This window comes from Dermacentor andersoni, chromosome 10, assembly GCF_023375885.2.
Source record: "Dermacentor andersoni chromosome 10, qqDerAnde1_hic_scaffold, whole genome shotgun sequence".
Classification (NCBI taxonomy): Eukaryota; Metazoa; Arthropoda; class Arachnida; order Ixodida; family Ixodidae; genus Dermacentor; species Dermacentor andersoni.
Window position 1 is genome coordinate 21,296,049 of NC_092823.1, and position 22,470 is coordinate 21,318,518.

Consider the following 22,470-nt stretch of genomic DNA (forward strand, 5'->3'; position numbering starts at 1 on the left):
GCAGAACATCACGCGTCTGTCTGTCAACGGTTTTCTGTCGCACGCCACTGCTCTCAACCCTACTTAACTCAAACTGCCTATCTCACTGTATGCGGTTCAACTCAACGAGTTTCCGGATATTACTACACCGCCTCCCATGGTTAAAACCCCTAAACATGCTTCGACCCATTGCACTGTTACCACAGGCCCACCCACCCGGTCCTGATAAACGTCGAGTTGCCCGCAATAAATTCGAGGATATGATACAACTAAAATCATTCCTCCGTCACAAGGCTCGCGGTCGTGAACACTATGCATGGTACCCAAGAAGAACAATGGCTGGTGGTGCTGTGGTGATTATTGAGCACTGAATGCAATCAGTGTTACCGACAAATACCCATCGCCAAATATTCAGTATTGCACTGCTTTCTCGGCGGCACAACAATGTCTTCGAAAATCGATTTTGTGCAAACTTATCACCATATCCCAGTTGAGCCACTCGAAATTCTAAAGACTGCTATAACTACCCCATTTGGCCTTTTTGAGGGTTTACGCATGCCTTTCGGTTACGGTAACGCAGATCAAGCCCTTCAGTATTTTATAGATGAAGTTGCCTGATATTTCAAATAAATGTAACAAGTAGTTTTCACTTGACCATATCTATTCGAACAGCATGTTAATAACGCGTCACCGGAGGCTGCAATAACTTCCTTTTGACCTGCAAATCCGGGCAAATTATACAGTAATATTGTTACGTGTAGCTGGAGCCCAATGTATTACAATTTATTTACAGGGAAGTAACGGGAGGACAAAATGGCGACGCTATATCAAGCGGGCCCACGTCGTCTTCTTTCTCCTCAGTGCAGCCTCACTGTGGCGGCCGTTCCGTAGTATCACCCCTGGCGGTAGAAGCACCGTCCCGGCGCTTAATCTACACATCCGCGGTGAAAGGTGTTTGGCATCGCTTTAGTCTCGCCACGTGAACGATGTCACTTGCAGCCGACGATGACGCTGAGAGGTCGGCGGGGATGACTTCATACGTGACATCGGTCACTTGTCGCACCACACGGTATGGGCCAGTGTAGCGCGACAGCAGCTTTTCTGAAAGGCCCACACGTCGAATGGGTGACCAGAGAACCAGAGAACCCGGAGTAAAGTGCACGTCGCGATGGTGGCATTCATAGAGGCGTCTCTGATGCTCCTGTGAGGCCTCGAGACGGGTGCGGGCGAGCTGGCACGCGTGGTCGGCGTGTGCGATCGCGTCGCGGGCCTATTCAGTGGTTGAACGTGTGGCCGAGGGCAACAAAGTATCCAAGGGCAACGCAGGTTCTCGGCTATATAGGAGATAGAATGGTGAATAGCCGGCGGTGTCGTGACGCGATGAATTATACGCGAACATCACATATGGTAAGTGAAGATCCCAGTCGTGGTGGTCGGTCGCAACGTACTTTGAAAGCATGTCGGTGATGGTCCGGTTGAGGCGCTCCGTGAGACCGTTGGTCTGTGGGTGGTAGGACGTGCTGAACTTCTGCTTTGTCGAGCAGGAGCGGAGGATGTCCTCGACGACTGCCGACAGAAAGCTGCGGCCACGGTCAGTGAGTAATTGGCGCGGAGCACCATGCACTAAAATGATGTCATAGAGCAGAAAGTCAGCAACGTCACCAGCACAACTTTTCGGAAAGGCTCTGGTGATTGCGTACCGCGTCGCATAAGCAGTAGCGACGGCGACCCATTTATTTCCGGAGCCCGAGAGAGGAAACGGTCCAAGAAGGTCTAGACCAACATGGAAAAAGGTTCCGGTGGGATGTCGATCGGCTGGAGACATCCAGCTGGAGGTGTGGAGGGCTTCTTCCGGCGAGGACAGGGCTCACAAGCGGCAACGTAGCGCCGCACGGAGCGGGCGAGACCCGGCCAAAAGAATGGACGGCGTACACGGTCGTATGTGCGCGAGACGCCCAAGTGTCCAGCCAAGGGAGCGTCGTGAAGTTGTTGGAGGACAGTCGAACGCAGGTGTGATAGAATTACGAGCAGAAGGTCAAGGCAGTGTGGATCGAGATTACGGCGGTATAATGTCCCCTCCTTAAGGAGAAACATCCGGGGAGAGGCGTCGCCAGGCGTTGACTCCAGATGGTCGATGAGGGCTCGTAATGAAGGATCGTGGCGTTGCTCGTTGCCGATTTCAAGCAACTGGGAGACGGAGAAAACGCTAGCGATGGCGTCCGCATCAGCAGGTTCGTCGACGGGGTAGCGGGACAAACATTCGGCATCCTCGTGCAAGCGTGCCGTCTTATATACCACGGAAAAGGTATATTCTTGCAGGCGTAATGCCCAGCGAGCGAGTCGTCCCGTGGGGTCGTTGAGTGAGGACAGCCAGCAGAGCGCGTGGTGATCAGTGATGACTCAGAAGGGGCGTCCGTACAAGTATGGACGAAACTTCGCAACAGCCGAGCAAGGCACTCGCGCTCTGTGATTGAATAATTGCGCTCTGCGGGTGATAGAAGTCGGCTGCCATAGGCTATAACGCGGTCATGTCCACGCTGGCGTTGTGCTAACACTGCTCCTATGCCGTGACCACTGGCATCAGTTCGAACTTCCGTTGAGGCAGACGGGTCAAAGTGGGCGAGAATTGGAGGCGTGGAGCCCTACGAAACTACGAACGTCCTTGGTAAACTTCGGAACACGAAAGTTCTTAACGGCGCGAATTTTGTCCGGATCAGGTCGCACGCCTCTGGCGTCCACGAGGTGTCCAAGGACGGTGATTTGGCGGCGAGCAAAGTGACATTTTGACGAGTTCAACTAGAGACCGGCGCGGCGAAACACGTCAAGAATCGCTGAAAGACGGTCTAGATGCCTGTCAAATGTGGGCGAATAACGATGACGTCGTCCAGATAGCAGAAACAGGTGGACCACTTGAACCCCTGAAGCAAAGAGTCCATCATTCGGTCGAAGGTGGTGGGGCGCGCTACAAACACCGAAAGGCATCACCTTGAACTGATAAAGGCCGTCAGGGGTAATAAATGCAGTCTTCTCTCGGTCCATGTCGTCGACGGATATCTGCCAGTAGCCGGACCGTAAGTCGATGGAGGAAAAATAGGTGGCACCGTACAAGCAGTCTAGAGCGTCATCAATACGTGGCAAAGGGTACACGTCCTTTTTTGTGATTTTGTTCAGGTGGCGATAATCTACACAAAAACGCCACGTTCCATCCTTCTTTTTGACAAGTACGACGGGAGAAGCCCAGGGACTACAGGAAGGCTCGATAATGCCCTTCGCAAGCATCTTTTTGACTTCCTGTTGGATAACAGCTCGTTCGGACGCAGCAACACGATATGGACGTCGGCGAATAGGGTTCGCATCGCCAGTGTTTATGCGATGGGTCACGACGCACGTTTCACCTAAGGGTCGATTGTCAAAGTCAAAAATGTCGCGATAGCCTTCAAGAACGCAGCAAAGGGCTTCAGCTTGAACAGGTGTAATGTCAGAGGAAACCATCTTCTCAATGTCGACGTCAGTACCGTGCGATGATGTCACGGTATGGGCTGAGCTGTGACGATCTTCCACTGTGAATGGCTCGATCTCATCACCCTGCAAAGCGCTAATTATAGCCAATGAAATCCCCTGAGGCAGAACTTGCGCGGTTAGCGCGAAATTGATAAGGGGAAGGCAGGTGCGGTTGCCAGTAATTGTCAGCACAGTGTGCGGCACGCTAACACCATGTGTAAGTATAACTGCCGGAGTTGGTGTGACCACGTAATTACCGTCAGGTACAGCTGGTGAGGACAAGTTGACGCGTGTCACAGATTGAGGCGGTAGGCGAATAAAATCTATGCAGCTCAAACGGCTTGGAGGCAGGTCCACAGGGTCGGCAAGAAGAGGCAAGTCAAGGCGAAGTGAGCCGGCCGAACAGTCAATGAGGGCCGAATGATGGGCAAGGAAATCCAGACCGTGAATGAGTTCGTGAGGGCAATGCTCGATGACGGTGAAGAGAACGACGGTTTGTCTCTCAGCAATGATGAGTCGCGCAGAGCACATGCCAACAATAGCGACAGTCCCTCCGTCTGCGACTTGTACAAATCGGTTCGGAGCGGGCGTCAGAATTTTCTTGAGCCGACGGTGAAGAGCAGCACTCATAATGGACACATGCGCCCCAGTGTCAATCAACGCGCACACAGGAACATTGTCGATGAGAACGACCAAAAGATTCTTGTTCGTAGGTAAGGTGAAGCGAGGATTTCGTGCCAATGTCGTCTTTGCAGCTTCACCTCCAGAAGCTGCAGTGTCTAGTTTTCCGGTCGGGGGTGCGGCGAGTAGGTCGGAGAAGGAGCACGGCGTGATGGGGGTGAACGAGATTGACGACGAGAGGGAGAAGGCGAGCGGGAGTAGCGGGGTCGTCTCAGAGGTGTCGCAGGGTCAGATGATGGAGCGGGCATAGAAGGGGCGAAGGAAAAGGACGCGCTAGAGGGGCGAGGATGGTAATCAGGAGAATAGAGCATCGGAGAAGTCCAGCGGCTACGGCAGTGGCGAGCGACATGTCCCATGCCTCGGCAATTAAAACAGATCGGCCTGTCGTCCACTGTTCGCCATTCGGAGGGGTTGCGCTGTCCGTAAGAGGAGTAAGAAGAGCGCGGTGGGGACGTGCGGGGAGAAAGAGCTTCCGAGCGTATGGAACGAATGGATTGCAGGCCGATGTTGGACAACTCTTGACGGACGACGGCCTGGATCAAGGAGATTGTCACCAGAGAAGGATCAGTTGACGGGAATGAAGGCGCCGCCGGTTGTGCCGCTTCGACCTCACGACGAATGATGCGGGTCAAGTTGTCACATCGCGACGGCTGGTGGAAGAGTTCGTCACAGGATGACGTAGCAGCTGTGTTGGGAAGTCGCGTGATGTGCTGGGTTACCCGGCGGCTTTTAGCATACTCAAGATGGCGGCACTCCTTGAGGATCGCATCGATGCTGGCGACGTTCGTAAACACCAGTAAATTGAAGGCGTCGTCAGCAATGCCTTTGAGGACGTGATTAACCTTATCGTCCTCAGATATTGTCGGGTCAGCCTTGGCACAAAGGGCCAAGACGTCGAGAATGTACGACACGTAGGACTCGGTCGACGTCTGTACACGTGTGGCAAGGGCTGTCTTGGCATTGAGTTGGCGACCGAACCGATTGCCAAAAAGGTCGGGAACCTTCTTTTTGAAGAGATTCCAGCTCGAGATCTCCCCTTCGTGAGTCTGGAACCATGCAAGTGGAGCTCCGTCGAGGTAGAAAAGAACGTTCGCAAGCATAACAGTCGGATCCCACCTGTCACTGGTGCTGGCACGTTCGTATAAGCGGAGCCAGTCGTCAACATCAGGATTGCCGACTCCGTTTAAAATACCAGGATCTAGAGGGGGGGGGGGGGGGGGAGGGACGGCGACGTAGGTCGGGGCTGCAGGCGGAGACGGTTGCGTAGATGAAGTGCCGCCAGCAGGAGCCGAAGTTGCACTGTCGCCGTGGCGACCGCTGCGAAGCTCCATGACGGGTACGGGGAACGTCCACCTCCACCAAATTAATGTTACGTGTAGCTGAAGCTGAACGCTATTTACAATTTATTTACAAGGAAGCTAACGGAGGCCAAAATGGCGACGCTATATGAAGCGGGCCCACGTCGTCTTCTTTCTCCTCAGTGCAGCCTCACTGTGGCGGCTGTTCCGTAGCAATATTCACCAATGAAAACTAAAACTGCGGGTCTAAATTAAATCCAACCAGTCCACCTAAAATCTGTAGTCACTTTCATCGCTGGCACCTTCCCTGTGTACATAACCTGGTGAACAAGCATTGTACATAACTGTGTATAACAGTAATGATATAAGCAAGCTACCATTTACATGTCATTTACACTGTGGACCCTGTAATCTCTGCGCATGACATTACGATTCTTACTGTTGACAGCTTAATTATTACCACAACTTGTAACCTGCATACTGTTCTTCAAAACACTATTCGATACTGTCATCGTACTTTGTTCTAAATTAACACCAGTACCCAGCCTTCGTGCTATTTTAATCTACTGAAAAGGGGTAGAAGAAATTCCAACCGTAACTGTCGATTACAGCCCATTCACGGGTACTAATCATTGTCAATATTTCCGCGATTCTTACAATTAGGACATGGTGCATAACTCACATCTAAAGCAAAAAACAGCATAGGGCATCCGGATAATTATAAATACAAATCGACTATTTACGCTTAAAACAGTAGTTTCTCTACATCACGCGCTCATTCACAGTCATTTGACATACTGCATTGCATCACGGGTTTAAACATCCCTCTGCGACACGTCGTTTGCAATGCGTTCCATATAAGGGTCCCGCATTACTTCTCTCTGATAACGTCGATTTAGTGCACCCAGGCTATTTAGGAGGATCATTGTCCCGCAATTCATAAGATATTTGATTGAAACTTGGAAATCACTGTCTAAAACAACTTCTCGTAAAATATTGTTACGGTCGTCATGGCAGTATGGAAAGACTGTATTTACAATATATACACAAGCAGAGTCAGTGTAGGTAAAAATGCCTGACGAGCGACAACATGCAGTAGCCATCGTCTCGCCATCTTCTTCTTCCTTCATCTTCTTTTATCCTTCCTTAACAGGACCCCGGCTGCTGAAGCGTCGTCTCGGCGCATGGTAGGCGAAGAATCGCGAGCGAAGTATGGCTTCCTCCGCGAAACGTGCACGATGCCAACAGACAATTGATAACACCGTCAGACTACAAATTTCTTAAACCAAGCAACAAAACTGCCGGGCGTTTCTGCCTCGTTCCAAAAGTTCATTAAATTCCATCCGCTGAACTATACACCGCTAATATTCCAGGACGCCTGATAGTATCAAACAACAACAGCCCGAGAGAGAGCATCTCCACATTCCTTAACCACTTGCTTGGTAATTTGCCAAAAGCAGTTCCGTCATTTGTACAAGATACGCCCCACTTGCTGAGAATTATGGAGGACATTAATACTAAAGGCACACTACCCCACAACACAATTCTTACAGCACTAGACGTCACGGCCCTGTACACCAACATTCCAATCCCTGACGGTTTATCTTCGATAAAACAAACGCTGTCTGAACACAATGCATAACACTCCACTGAAGTCTACTTATCCCTCCTTGAATTAGTCCCAACACATAACTATTTCGAATTTGAGGAGAGTTACTACCTACAGATACATGGTACAAGCATGCGTACACCCTTTTGCACCAACCTACGCGAACATATTTATGGCGATTCTAGAAACAGATTTCCGATCGCTCTTCACTGACATGCCCCACACATGCCTACGATACGTAGACGACATAATCACATTATGGGGGACATGGTCAAGACAGTCTTGCTAAATTTGTAGCACTTCTAAGCCCTTTTCCTCCAACAATAAAATTCACATCGGAATCCTCAATTGAGCGCATAAACTTTCTGGACACAACACTATACATTGGCAATTGGGCGCTAAGGACAACGCTGTATAGGAAACCTTTCGACAAACAACAGTACCTAGAATATACGAACCACCATCCCAGACATTGCAAACAAGGCATCTTTAAAGGCCAAGCTACACGACTACATCGCATTTGCGTAGAAAACCAAGACTACATAGATAGACTCGAGCACCTAAAGGAAACCGTATCAAACAGGAACCACCCAAACGGTGACCCTCAAAAAGCCTACACCGATGCAACCAAACTCGATCGAGCCGAGCTCCTCAAGCCCCACCCGAGAATCAAAAGAACAACAACGCCTCTTCTTACTACTAAATTCCCAAATGCACTTCCAAACGTGAATAAAATCCTCAGTGAATAGTACGCAATTCTCACTAGCAGCCAGAAACTTAATAAGATGTTTCCCGACCCACCCGGAGTAGCCTACAGACGCAACACTAATTTTAAAGATATTCTCGTGTATGCCAAACTAAGGACAAATACGGCGTTGGGAAACGGTCCCCGTGGCGCCCCCTGTGCTCTACATGCAACCATATTCAATCTACTACTACAGCAAAAAGGACAGCGTCAAATTACGCACACAAGGTAACTTCGGATTTCACCGGCACATCAAGCAACGTAGTCTGCTGTCTAGAATGTGCCGCTTGTAGCAAACAATGCACAGGTGAGACTGGACAACAAATTCATACAAGACTAAACATTGACCGCGTGGACACAAAACACAATTTACCTAACGCAGTAGCCAGCCACATTAATGAACATGGCCATATATTCGACAAAGCAAGGCTCTATATACTACAAAGAAATTTCCCCTCACCTCGCGAAAGGAAATATACGGAATCATTCGTCATACACAAGTTTGATTACCTACACCTGACGAGGATTAATTTGTCTCATGGCAACTTAGAGTCTTTAAAAGCGGCCACTTAAATCTGAAATTCTCATATCATCAACCAAGCCACAAGATACGTTATGCCACCAGTTAACCTTAATTGTTAACCTCACCTATTTCTCTTTTTCGAAAATTTTTCCTGCCTACTACTCAATTTATTATACTCTTTCATGTTTTTACGTTTATATCAACTTTACGATCCCCTTTTCCCATGTGCACTTGCCCCCATCCGCTACTGCGCACGTCACCCTCCTATTTGTTCTTCCGGTTTCGGTCACCCCCCTCTCTTTTCTGTTTTTTTTCTCTTTTGTATTATATGTGTTTTGAAACACACTCACCAACACATTCGAAAGCCCCAGACGTCAGTATATTTTTTCCACTGCCTCAGCCACAGAGAGTATCGTCATTTCTGTATACCACCGTAACGACAGCTATGTTGAGCTACTGGGGCGAACGTCCCTTGAAAGACCATGACCCTGCCTTCCAGTTACCCCATACATTCCACCCCAAACTTCTTGTCGCCATCTTAACTACTTCAACATTACTCGAAGCATTGCTTCTATGCTACTAAAGTCACTCTTTCAAATCATGTTGTTCTCTTGGGGGGCGGCGGGGGAGTCTTTCGTGTTACTCGCGTACTGATCGCCTCAGAGGCTCTTCTAAAGCCACAAAGAGATGTCGCCAACGACACCCCTGAACGACACCCCGTATCAGCCAATAACTTCTGGTTGCCTCAAATTCAAATAATTGCTGAAAGTTCACGTGTTTGTTCGTGGCAGTGTCATTTTTCATCTGTGCTCTATCTAACCTAATGTCTCTCAGACAGGCAAGTACCCAAGGGGGGGGGGGGCGGGGGGGCCCGGGCTCCCCACTCCCAAAATTAAGACGCATACCCCCCCCCCCCTCCCCGCTCACGTCACCATTTCTGACAAACAATCCTAAAGCGCCGCCACATCAATGTAGAGACTTGACAGCTGTTCGGGGGGTCAAAATTTTGTTGCCTTTTTCACTCCTTTTGGATGGTGGTAGTTATAGGCGTCTCCTGGGATGTGAAGGCTAGTTTCCCCATCAATTCGGTGCCCACGCGATTAACTCGAGATGCATTCAGTTGTCACCGTCTAATCACAGGTCACGCGTATCGTTGTTGCTTCGTTAGTTCGACCTTCTTCGTATAGACTGATCCAGGGACCAGGAAAGGGATTCAGTTCGTGGTCAGCTGGTCTGTACGCAGGTGAAACGAGCTACGGCCAGAGAAAATGCCAATTGCGTTTAACTTTTCTTTTTATTTCATTATTTCCTCGAGTGACAGCTCGCCGCGACGCTGACAGCTTCTCCGAACCATATACCCGTGATATGGGTTAGATAAGGTGGAAAATAATATAATGCGAGACAGTGTCAATCATCAAACTTTGCAATAACCCTTAAACTCACAGGCAATATAACTGTCAGCCGTTAACTCGTCTGGTTTTACCCTCATTGTACAGCCCTTTTTGTGCAAAACTGGCAACTGGAAAGAAGAGTCTCAAGGAGTTGAGAAATTAAGCAATCGACTAAAGGAGAGAGCCGAAACAACAGGCAAACAGGAAGGAAAAGCGAAAATTAACAAATTTATCCATTATTTACGAAAATATTTATGGATCAACTTATCTTTATTTATGATGGAAACAGATAAAACGCCGCCGGAAGTCGAGGACAATTCCACGTGTTCTGAATGACGCTTCTACAATTATCATTAGAGCCGCCTAACGTAGCCACTTATCTGCTGTGCTTATGTAGGTGTTTTTCTAACCTACTGCGGTGGGCGCAGTACGTCTAGAATCGCAGCTTCCTGCGCCATGCGCGGTTGTACGCGATTGGCGGCCACGCATCGTTACGTAACTTTCCTAATAACAATACGAGTCGGTTGTGGCACTTGTTAGAGTAGTAAACGAGGGATCCAAAAGAACTGAGACTATTTCGCAACTATATATTTCTGTATAAATTCTTCCATAGCTAATTCAAAAAACGCTACTATAGTCGGATACAACTTAAGTCTCCAATGGAGCCCCGCCCACGCCCTCATAACCGCCAGCCACTGTTGCTCCGCGAGGCTGCAAATAATTCGTAGTTCAAACTTTTTCTGTTACCCAAATAAGGCGGTAACTACAAAAATCAAATTATTAGCGCGTAATCTTATACCATTCCCCCCCTATTATAGTGTAATGACGAATGCCTTCTTTATTGAACTGAAATAAAGTGCTTGCTTCGCTGTAACTATGCACTATACTGTCGAATTTCACTTAATTTGGCAGTGAAGTTTCACGAGTAAAACGGGTGCAGCAGTGAAATTAAATGTATCGCAGACTTTTGAAGACCCCATACACTTTGTCCATGTCTGTTGCACACCTCATTGCTTCTGGCGATGAAAAGACTCTTCAAGAACAGCAGACGCTCCGGAGGTATCAAATACGACGCCATTTTAAAAAGGCCACATGACGACGATTTTGTTTGTTTCTGTGATTGGTTGGCGCAATAACCTAACTCCACGCGGTCCGTGTGCCTTTGTTGCCAACTGCTGTTTTTTAAAGTTCTATTCTACGAAAGTAATCTTTACTTTACACTTTTGCTTCTTTAGTTGTTCTAGGCAATGTTCTTTCTGCGCTTCTTTCCTGCGTGAGCCCATTTCACGTGGTTCTTTGTTTGCCAAGTAAAGGAGAGGTGTATCGCACAGGCGTACGTGTAAAATACACCTTATTTCATTTCTATTTTGTGGGTTTACGCGTTTTTATGGCGAATGGCGGGCGTTTTCACATTTGTATAAGTAATGGTAAAGGTTACCTTGGGTTGGGACCCCCCCACGAAAAGGAAGCCTGGGTACGCACCTGTTCTCAGCATAGATAGTTTTAACAGGGACGCATCATTAATTTCGCTCCACTTGTGACTACCGTGCTGTAATGCTGTCTATCACGGTTCGTGCGCTTTAATAAACTTCTCAGGAATACTTCTGTATAACATTACGTTATGTTATGCCACATTAGGTCTCGATGATTTTCACCTTTTCTACATGAGAACTTGCTCGTTGGAATAGTAACAACATCCCATCTTTGCTGCTTTTGCATCAGACCATTGGTTTTTAAACTTACATATTTATGGCATTTGCATCAAACTGATTTATTCTTGAAATATTCTTCATGTGTTCCGCTGAGAGCCGCGATCTCTTCCCTATTTTCCTGCCATGTATACGTTCATGAGCAGATGTATAAATGCATCACCTTATTTCATCACGTCAATATTGGTCACTGTGTATGTGCTGCAGTGTATGTGCAACTCCTTAATGAAATAAAAAAAGCAATCCTTGAGTACTTAAGCATGTGCAGGGCGCAATCGAATCTGTGTCATAGCTATTCAGACTACGTTGTTTGTCTATATATTTACACGTGTTCTTGTTTATTTTTTCCGTGTGACCACTTGTCACCGCCTAACAAATGCCTTCAACCTTTAAGACAGAATTGCACTACTACAAGAGATATTTTGTAATTCTGTGTCCATTAAAACTTGTTATCAATTATGAACAATGTAAGAAAACGCAAAATCAAAAATACAGGTGAATAAAAAAGGACGGGTTTAACTGGAAGCATGCTTCCGAAGTCGTCATGTACTAATAGGACATAACCGTTAGTTATAACGGTGAATTCTAACAATTTAGCAGTATCATGCCTTAAAGAGCTTTGCACAAGGATTTGTGTAGACCCCTGCGATAGCGTATTCAGGCTTTTCCCGCAACAGCGATTTCGTCTACGTGCACATCACATCTGTGAACTTAAGAGGAAGCTTTAGCTCGGGCCCAACTCCGACGCGACCTATTCAAATTCATGTAAAACGCAAAAATGTTTCTCTGAGATAACCCCTGGACCAATATTAAAGAAATTTGTTTTATTTGAGAGATAAATTTAAATTCTTATGACTGTTGGAAGCGGAATTCCGATTTAGGGCATGAATTTTGTTCAAATAAGTTTGAAAATCCGAAACTTTGAAAAAAGATAAGCAGCGCGAAGTTTTCAAATTATTAGCTCTGGATCAAGAACAGATTTTGTGGTTCAGTCAACGGCACCAACTCGATTATTCAAAGCGACAAATTTGAGATGTCGCTTCATATATTAGGTGATTTACTTAAGTTGTGTTCAAGGGTTCTGCAAAATCTGTATATCCATATTACTAAATTTTTCGAGATACAAGTCTAACATATGAATTTTGTCTGCCTTAGAATAACTCTTATATGCAATTCACAGAATCGCAATATGATTTTTCGTTGCTGAGTTAGAGTTGTATTCTTGATAGTTTCGTTTTCTGAAAATTTGCGATATTTGCCAACTTGGAATAAGAAATTTACCAGCTTAATGAAAAACGCGAAACCAACAGTCACTAGAATTAGAATTTTCCTTTAAATGCAACCAACCTCGTCAAATTTGGTCTGTGGTTGCTGAGAAAAACGAAATCTCCTTTAACACGTTTTAGATAGGAGCACCCGAGCTAAAGCTTCCCCTTAAGCCGAGCTACTCCAGTGCGAATTGTAAGGTGGACTCGTGGTTGAAATTGCATCCAATCCTAGAAATGACTGGTTGCGCGATGAAGCAGATACCAACTTCATCATGTAGAAATTAGAAAAACATTATCTATGCTTTGAACTAAATACTTGTTGCTCTCTTTCCCGCTCGTTTCGACATGTACCAACCACAGGCTCAGCAGTTGCTGGCGGTAAGCTGCACTTATTCATACCTTATGTTTTTCCTCCCTATCCAAAGTGCTATTCATTGAATTGCTTGAACATGTGCTAAGGTTGTACATGATAGCAATATAACCGCAAGCGCTGTCTTGGCATGCGCTAGCAGTGTGTATCAATAAGTAATAATAATAATAATGGGGTGAGAAATTTAGATTTTACGGATTATTTAAACATCGCCTGCTTCAGATGACAAATTCTCTTCCACGAGCTTACATATTGAGAAAGGCAGACATTATTTGAAGGATAAGTGGGATGTTCAACTGTTATATTCAACTGTGATATTTGATAACTGATACTCAACTGACGAATTTCGCTATTTAACATTTTAACATATTATACGGCACATGGTAATCTACAAACTGTAGCCAGTTAGTGTACGAGGGGTATCCACTTGGAATGAACTTCCAGAATGACACCAGTTTGGGGATAGTTAACCACCAAATGTCCTTAATATTACTGTTGTTCGATACCATTCCTTGCCTGCTCCTGGCCTTTTGAACAAACCGACCGACCGACCGACCGACCGACCGACCGACCGACCGACCGACCGACCGACCGACCGACCGACCGACCGACCGACCGACCGACCGACCGACCGACCGACCGACCGACCGACCGACCGACCGACCGACCGACCGACCGACCGACCGACCGACCGACCGACCGACCGACCGACCGACCGACCGACCGACCGACCGACCGACCGACCGACCGACCGACCGACCGACCGACCGACCGACCGACCGACCGACCGACCGACCGACCGACCGACCGACCGACCGACCGACCGACCGACCGACCGACCGACCGACCGACCGACCGACCGACCGACCGACCGACCGACCGACCGACCGACCGACCGACCGACCGACCGACCGACCGACCGACCGACCGACCGACCGACCGACCGACCGACCGACCGACCGACCGACCGACCGACCGACCGACCGACCGACCGACCGACCGACCGACCGACCGACCGACCGACCGACCGACCGACCGACCGACCGACCGACCGACCGACCGACCGACCGACCGACCGACCGACCGACCGACCGACCGACCGACCGACCGACCGACCGACCGACCGACCGACCGACCGACCGACCGACCGACCGACCGACCGACCGACCGACCGACCGACCGACCGACCGACCGACCGACCGACCGACCGACCGACCGACCGACCGACCGACCGACCGACCGACCGACCGACCGACCGACCGACCGACCGACCGACCGACCGACCGACCGACCGACCGACCGACCGACCGACCGACCGACCGACCGACCGACCGACCGACCGACCGACCGACCGACCGACCGACCGACCGACCGACCGACCGACCGACCGACCGACCGACCGACCGACCGACCGACCGACCGACCGACCGACCGACCGACCGACCGACCGACCGACCGACCGACCGACCGACCGACCGACCGACCGACCGACCGACCGACCGACCGACCGACCGACCGACCGACCGACCGACCGACCGACCGACCGACCGACCGACCGACCGACCGACCGACCGACCGACCGACCGACCGACCGACCGACCGACCGACCGACCGACCGACCGACCGACCGACCGACCGACCGACCGACCGACCGACCGACCGACCGACCGACCGACCGACCGACCGACCGACCGACCGACCGACCGACCGACCGACCGACCGACCGACCGACCGACCGACCGACCGACCGACCGACCGACCGACTTTTTCCCACCCCTTTGGCGAAGCTGTTTGCCAGCTTGGGCAGCTAGGTGTGTGCTCCGAGTTGTGATGACGTCGTGGTCGTCCCATTGTAGTCATTTAAGCTTCGTCACCACAGACCCGTCACGCCTTTTATCTAGATACCGTAGCCCAACTTGTCAACAGTATGGGCGAATAGGTGTGTGCTAATAGTCGACATACCATGGTGGTCGTTGCATCGCCGCCATTGAAGCTGTGTTATCCGACACTCGTCAAGCCGTCGTCGCCAGGGCATCGTTTTTATACAGACGTCATGCATTCATCGCCACACCACCCTAGTGACGTGGCCGTGGTCGATCAATCTTCGTCCTTCCAGTTTCCTGATCTTACTCTTGTCATGTCGTCGACCCGCCATCTACTCGGCCCAGTGGTCTAATTTCTCTTCTAGCCTGGACCACAAAGAACGCTTCGGGTGCCGTAATGCAGTCGTGGTTGCGGCATCGTCGTCATTCAGCCTTTGTGATTCTACTCTCGTGATGGCGTTGCCGTCACACAGTTGTCATCATACAGCTTTGGTGATACAGGTATTTCCACGCTCTTGTATTCACACACTCGTCACCATGAGATAATGCCGAAGCCAGCTCAATCACTGCATCGTCACCATAAAGCCTTCTTCATGCATTCGTTGTCATACCATCGTCGGGATAGCTTCGCGGCGTTTGCATTGTGATCACTCTTACTTCAACATCCGACTCGCGCCTTGCCATCGTCATCATAATTTGCCATCATAACATCGTTTTCAAGTGGTTATTTTACTATAGTCGCTGCCCAACTATCTTTGACCCATTGTCGTGATTCCGTTGTCTCCATACTACCTTCGATTTATTCGTTACTCGTCATTTTATCGTCAACGTTATATCGTCATTGAATAGTAATTATGCTGCAGTTCTCATTTCATCGTCCTCATTGTCCACGTCGTCAATTTTCTGTATCATGCACACATTGTCTTACCGTCGTGCTCACATCATCCAGTTCGTGCATCGCTGTTATTCCAACTTCGCCACCCGTTTATCGATACACGATTGTGGTCGCACCACCACCGTCATCGCAATACCTTCACGTATACTTCGTCACAACACCCTCAGTATTTAATATTCGTCATCTAATTGTCGTCTTGCTGTCGTCGTCATACGGCCCTTGACATTCCAGCGACGTCGTTCCATCGATGCTACGCGACCGTCGTCGATCGATGCTACGCGACCGTCGTCGCTGCGGGGGCGCTATAACCTCATCGAGATCCCGCGATGCTCGTGGTTCATGTGACAAGCATAGCATTAGCAAAGTTGCATGATACCGAAGTGTCTATAACACAGCTAGAACAACGAATGTCTCTGATTTGCTGGTATGCGTGCTAAACAAAGTTGACTTCAGGAATGTGACCTCGATACACTACTTCATTGGTAGTCGCATTTCTGTTTAAAGTCATCGTAACATGAAATCACGTGTAATTTTTTAGCGGAATGCTCTTTTACGCACTGAAGCACAAAAGTAATAAAAACGCCCACGTTCTCCGATCCACAGTTTGAGAAAAAATTTCAAACTGGTGTCATCAAAGATATTTATGTCACGTGAATATGTCTTGTAAACTCACCGGCTATAGTATTCGTAAATTGCATTGTGTGCCATAAAGTGAATGATTCAGAAGTCAATAAGTGATATTTTGTTAACTAGTGCAATTAGTTTATTGATATGTCGTGCTAGTAATATATGACTGTTCAAGTAATCAACTTCAAGGACACCAATTGTATTAAGGGCCATAGCGATATCTAAAAATTCTGCAAGACATAATATTCATCACCCGATAGCCACAATTTTATATAACCTGTTCGTGTATCGAAACAAGGCTGTTATTAACAGAAAACTATCGACTAACATCAACATTGTTAAACAATGATGTTTCAAGAGGTAAAGTTGAGGTAGGTTGACATTTTAGTGTTCACTTATGTTCAGCGAAAAAAGTTACCCAGTTGTTCAGCGCTATCTGTAGCCATGCCAGGAAGAAATAGATGCAGATCTAACGTACTTGTTGACATCATGCGAAGGGAAGCTTAGGTAAAGCGGTCAACTGTATTATTTACAGCTAGAGACGTTGCACACAATTAGGTAACGACAAGTCATGCGGATAAACGTACGACACCCATCAAGCAACATTCAGTGCTTGTGTACGTTCTATACATTTAGAGGTCCTGCGCCGTACAGCGGGACATTCCATTTCTCGAGAATTTTGACAGACACGGCACACACCACGTAACCCAAAGCGAATAAAGTCGGTCGCAGTATTTAGGAAACACAACTAACTCTCTACGCTCTACGAATATCTCAGCCCAAGAAATGTCGTCTTGTTTTATGTAGGAATCACATGTAATGAAACATGACCACTTTGCAGGAGTAGCTGAGAGAGAAGGGGCACACACTGAATGGCCGCACTAGTACAAAATAAAATGAGAGAATCCGGTAAAAAATTTAGCATTCCATTCACTGACCGGTCTTCTTTATAGACACCTCTAACATGACATGATGGTTTAGGTTTATTGCGCAAAGAATTTTTTTTATTACGCAGAGCGGGACTGGACAAACGTGGTCAGCATGCAATGTTGATATGAGCCACTATAGGGGCACCTTCATTTATTGTTTGCGTATACATCTACAAATATAGTGGGCAAGGCATAAACAGCGCCAGCACCATCCCAGTCAACAGTCACTGTTAGGAAACCCTGGAAGCGTTCAAAAACAAAGATTCGTTTCGAGAACTACGCAGATGCGACACGCACTTTGGAATCTATGTGAAGCGAACCTTTCGTACAGTGGTAATTAAATGCTGCGCATTTGGCCATTTTGGTCCTCCATCTTTGGCACAAACGAAATTGACGCGCAGGCATGTACTATCGTGCACTGGCGCTAAGCAAAACTAGCAATTTTATATTTCCTTGCCCTCCTTTATTTCTTTTATTTATCTTGAAATGCACAGAACATCTGTGTCGATCCTTCGTTGTTGGTGTGTGCCATGGTAATGAAATATTTCCACCCGCCCACAACAGTCCCCGTAAATATGTAGTTGGCGTTGGAGCGCTAGAATATACGTGCGATTCCAGATAATGCCAAGGAAAGTAACCATATAAAGAATAAAAAGCATTGTTTTTTTAAGGAATTGGGCTTCTTGGCGTATATTTCATGCAATGAGGATATTTACGAATCATTTGTTTCATAACTCTACTTTCTTAGAAAACAAGTACCACAGCCGGGACACCTGTAAGTAAAGATAATCGCGTTGTTTGCGATGACAGAGTGTATAAGCGCGACTGAACGAGGACGTAGCAAGAGACAAATACACAGAGACAGCGCTTCAGTCGCGTTCTCGTTCAGTCGTTCCGTCGCGCTTATACACTGTCTCATGGATTCTAACCAACTAACCCACCAACGTGTTTTAACGATGTTGTTTGCGAGACATTCTGCAAGACAATAGGAACAGCCACCAAGTCAGCAGCAACGGTTAGGAAAATTTGGGAAGGTTCTAAAACAGAGATTTACTTAAAAAGAGTGCAATAAAAGTGTTTTATAGCGATGCAAATTATATTAACAACCCAGGCGCATTTGTGATTTCGGCGTCGGTGTTGCCGTGAGGTTCCGGATACAGCCTAGGGCTATGAAAGCCGCGCACCGTGTGCTGTATGTTCGAGAAAAGCCCGCGAGGTCGAGGTGAGTGGTAAGGTTATGGATTGCGGCTCCATCTCACGTACGGAAAGCGGGGAAGAGGGATGCCTTCATTCGTCGCACGCAAGGCTTCCGAGTAGGGCAGGTAGGGTAGGGCGCGTTCTATTCCAGGCGGTCCGGAATAGAACGCGCCCTACCCTACCTACTAGCCATTCGCTTTGGGCTACACACCAAGTAGCCCAAAGCGAATGGCTAAATCAAATAAAATAAAGTTGGTCGCAGTATTTATGAAACACAACTAACGTATACATTAGTCGATTGCTACGCTCTACAAATATCTCAGCCCAAGAAATATCTTCTCGTTTCATGTAGGAATCATACGTAATGGAACATGTCCACTTTGCTGGAGTAGCTAAGAGAGCAGGGACATACACTGAATGGCTGCACCAGAACAAAACAAAATCAAAGAATCCGCTCAAAAATGTACCATTGCATTCACTGACCGGCGCGCTTTAGATACGCCTCTAACGCCTCTAACGCGTTGCGATGCGGTTTCGCGGCTTAGCTCGCGTTGATCGTGAGCGACAGCACGAAGGTCAATCCGCTCGTTCCTGCTGACGCGTTTCCTCATTGCAGCGTTTTGACGGCCAGTTGCGGCGGTTATCGAGTGAGATGACGTTTGCTATAGCGTGTGACACCCTGTTTGTAGATTTAGTTGTATGCCTAGGATTATAAGTTGATACTGCCGATAAAACTACTATCCTTATTTTGCATATGTGTTCACTAATTTGCTAGCGAAATCGACGCTTAGCCTACTCGGCCAAACTGCTATTTTTTTTTTTTTACGGCTTCTGGGTAACTTGGTTTCACCCACTCCCAAGAGAAAATCATGGCTCGGTACAACATCTAGTGACATCCCAGCTATTTTCCGCTGCAGCACTTCTATGCGATATAGAAGACACAGAGAAGAATTGGAGAATGCCACCCGTTGGGTGCGCCGTCCAAAGATCGTAACCATCATCACCAAAACATTTATTGGTCTCTACAGGGTTTTTGCTGTGATCATTCAGAGTCTCCTTAGACCCTTTGCCCTTAGGCCCGTGTCGGTGCAATGTCGTCTTACTCAGCGTCGTCGCGCTTATAGTTAGGCACCGGATATCAGTGTGGGTGCTGTTGCATGTCCCCCCGCACCTGCCTCTGCTGCAACGGGCACCTGCACAGAACTCCGCTCCCACTCGCGGCTCGGAGTTTGGTCCACTGGAGGGCTCTTTTCCTGTAACTTTTGATCAATAGAATGCGTCCGGCTGTGCCGTCTTGCTCTCCCGTGCGATTCGCGAAGCGGGAGGCCGGCGTTTCTCCGTGACTCTTTCTTGCAACTCCGGGGGCTGCAACAATGCCTTTGGCAGGTGGGGGGGAGCCTTCCGCTTAGGCTTGTTCTCTTAGCGCGATTTTGTGCTACGTGGGCCTCGGGCTTTCCGGAATGTTCCCCTTGGGCGTACAGCTTGAGCGCTCCAACATGATTCGCTCGCTGAGCCTGCTCCATTACGTATCTATCAGCTTGTACTTCAGCCAAAAGACCTCCTTAATTTAAATTTATCCCACCAATTTGGGCGTAAAACCTACCGCGCAGCCAGTGCTAGCGTTACTGAGCACGTGAATAAGCGTTAAGGCTGCGTCTCCCACTTTGAATTTAATAGATCCATGCGATTAATCCTAGCCCGCCTTCTGGCTTGCGGTCGCTTTCGCAGGGCCGCAGTTGCTCGAAACGCCAGGATTTCCAATTGTTTGGTGCTCAATTTAATTAAGCTAACACAGTGCACTTCGTCTTGCACTTAGCGAGCTCTATGCTTATCAGACGGAGCATGCGCGTAGGTATTTCCCTGCGCCAGCCTTCCTTCTTTGCCAGGTAGCGAACAGGAAAACTTTTGCCTGGTCTTTGGCGAACTGCCCTAGCCGTGGACATTATCACAGTGCTCCAGTGCAGCTCAGCGCAGTTTTCGCGGAATAGCAGCTCTGAAGCACTGGTTTGTGCTCTCTTTGCCCAGCAGGTATTCCATAAATGCTCTATCAGCGCCAGCCGCGAAACTCTCTAGACTAACCGCCGCCTCGCCAGCTGCACTGGAGCTCACACTGACTGCAACACCAGCGCTCGTCGTGCGCTTATTAAAGTGAAAATACACGCAAACTTGCCGGCGCGTGACAGCTCCTGCCTGCGCGCCATGCATTTGCAGCGCCTCTCGATTATTAGCTCTTTCAACGTACAAGACTCGCGCCAGCACGCATCCACTTGGCTGCCATTGAGGGCTTGGTAGCCATCGTTTCTTATTTTTCTATGGCAGCCAGAGTGCCGATATTTATCAGGAAAAGTTGTCAGCTTTAGTATATTGTTTGTTGCCTTACATACATTAATGCAAGCACGTTTGTGGGACGTTTCGTGTGCGTTCCTTCAAAACATTTAGTTTAACGCAGGGGAATGAAAAATGCGCGGAAACTTTATTCAACGGGATGCATAAAAACTGATTTATATGTTAAAAAAAATGCGGCAGCAGTGGAACCTTCCACTTCCAGATCCATTGACCGAGCATGATTCAACACGTACGGGATCACAAGCTCACAACCGCCGGCACAGACATCTTGACGTTCTAATTTGCGCAGGGTTCATTCGCAGATTCTTGCTGGGGTCTCTCCGATGATTTGCGGTAATAATTACGTTGCTAGGTCACAATCGCAATTAATAGTATCTCTTATTTTCTCCGGCATGATCAACATCAGCCTGGTTACGCCCACTGCAGGGCAAAGACCTCTCCCATACTTCTCCAACAACCCCAGTGGTCTGCTAATTGTGACCATGTCGTCCCTGCAAACATTTTAATCTCATCCGCCCACCTAACTTTCTGCCGCCCCATCCTATGCTTCCCTTCCCTTGGAATCCAGTCCGTAACCCTTAATGACCATCGGTTATCTTCCCTCCTCATTACATGTCCGGCCCATGCCCATTTCTTTTTCTTGATTTCAACTAATATGTCATTTACCCGCGTTTGTTCTCTCACCCAATCTGCTCTTTTCTTATCCCTTAACGTTACACCTATCATTCTTCTTTCCATAGCTCGTTGCGTCGTCCTCAATTTCAGCAGAACCCTTTTCGTAAGACTCCAGGTTTCTGCCGCCTAGGTGAGTACTGCTAAGACACAGCTGTTATACACTTTCCTCTTGAGGGATAATGGCAACCTGCTGTTCATGATTTGAGAATGCCTGCCAAACGGTCCCCAGCCCATTCTTATTCTTCTGATTATTTCCGTCTCATGATCCGGATCCGCCGTCACTACCTGCCCTAAGCAGATGTATTCCTTTACCACTTCCAGTGCCTCGCTACCTATTGGAAATTGCTGTCCTCTTCCGAGACTGCTAAACATTACCTTAGACTTCTGCAGATTAATATTTAGACCCGCTCTTCTGCTTTGCCTCTCCATGTCAGTGAGCATGCATTGCAATTGGTCCCCTGAGTTACAAAGCAAGGCAATATCATCAGCGAATCGCAAGTTACTAAGGGATTCTCCATTACCATTTATCTCCAATTCTTCCCAATCCAGGTCTCCGAATACCTCCTGTAAACACGCTGTGAATAGCATTGGAGAGATCGTATCTCCCTGCCTCACGCCTTTCATTTAGTGGGATTTTGTTGCTTTCTTTAATGAGGACTACGGCGGCTGTGGAGCCGCTATAGATATCTTTCAGTATTTTTACATACGGCTCGTTTACACCCTGATTCCGTAATGCCTCCATGACTGCTGAGGTTTCGACAGAATCAAACGCTTTCTCCTAATCAATGAAAGCTATATATAAGGGTTGGTTATATTCCACACATTTCTCTATCACCTGATTGATAGTGTGAATATGGTCTATTGTTGAGTAGCCTTTACGAAATCCTGCCTGGTCGTTTGGTTG

General features: G+C 48.1%; 1 protein-coding gene across 2 annotated transcripts in view; it reads left to right on the forward strand.

Moving 5' to 3' along the window:
- LOC129380699 (uncharacterized) overlaps nt 1-22,470 on the forward strand; it is a 207,096-nt gene that overhangs the window by 128,902 nt on the left and 55,724 nt on the right. For both annotated transcript variants that reach the window (XM_072285016.1, XM_072285017.1), the window contains exons 8-9: nt 13,065-13,082; nt 18,097-18,123. In XM_072285016.1, coding sequence (XP_072141117.1) covers nt 13,065-13,082; nt 18,097-18,123 — 45 coding nt within the window. The remainder of the gene's footprint in view (nt 1-13,064; nt 13,083-18,096; nt 18,124-22,470) is intronic.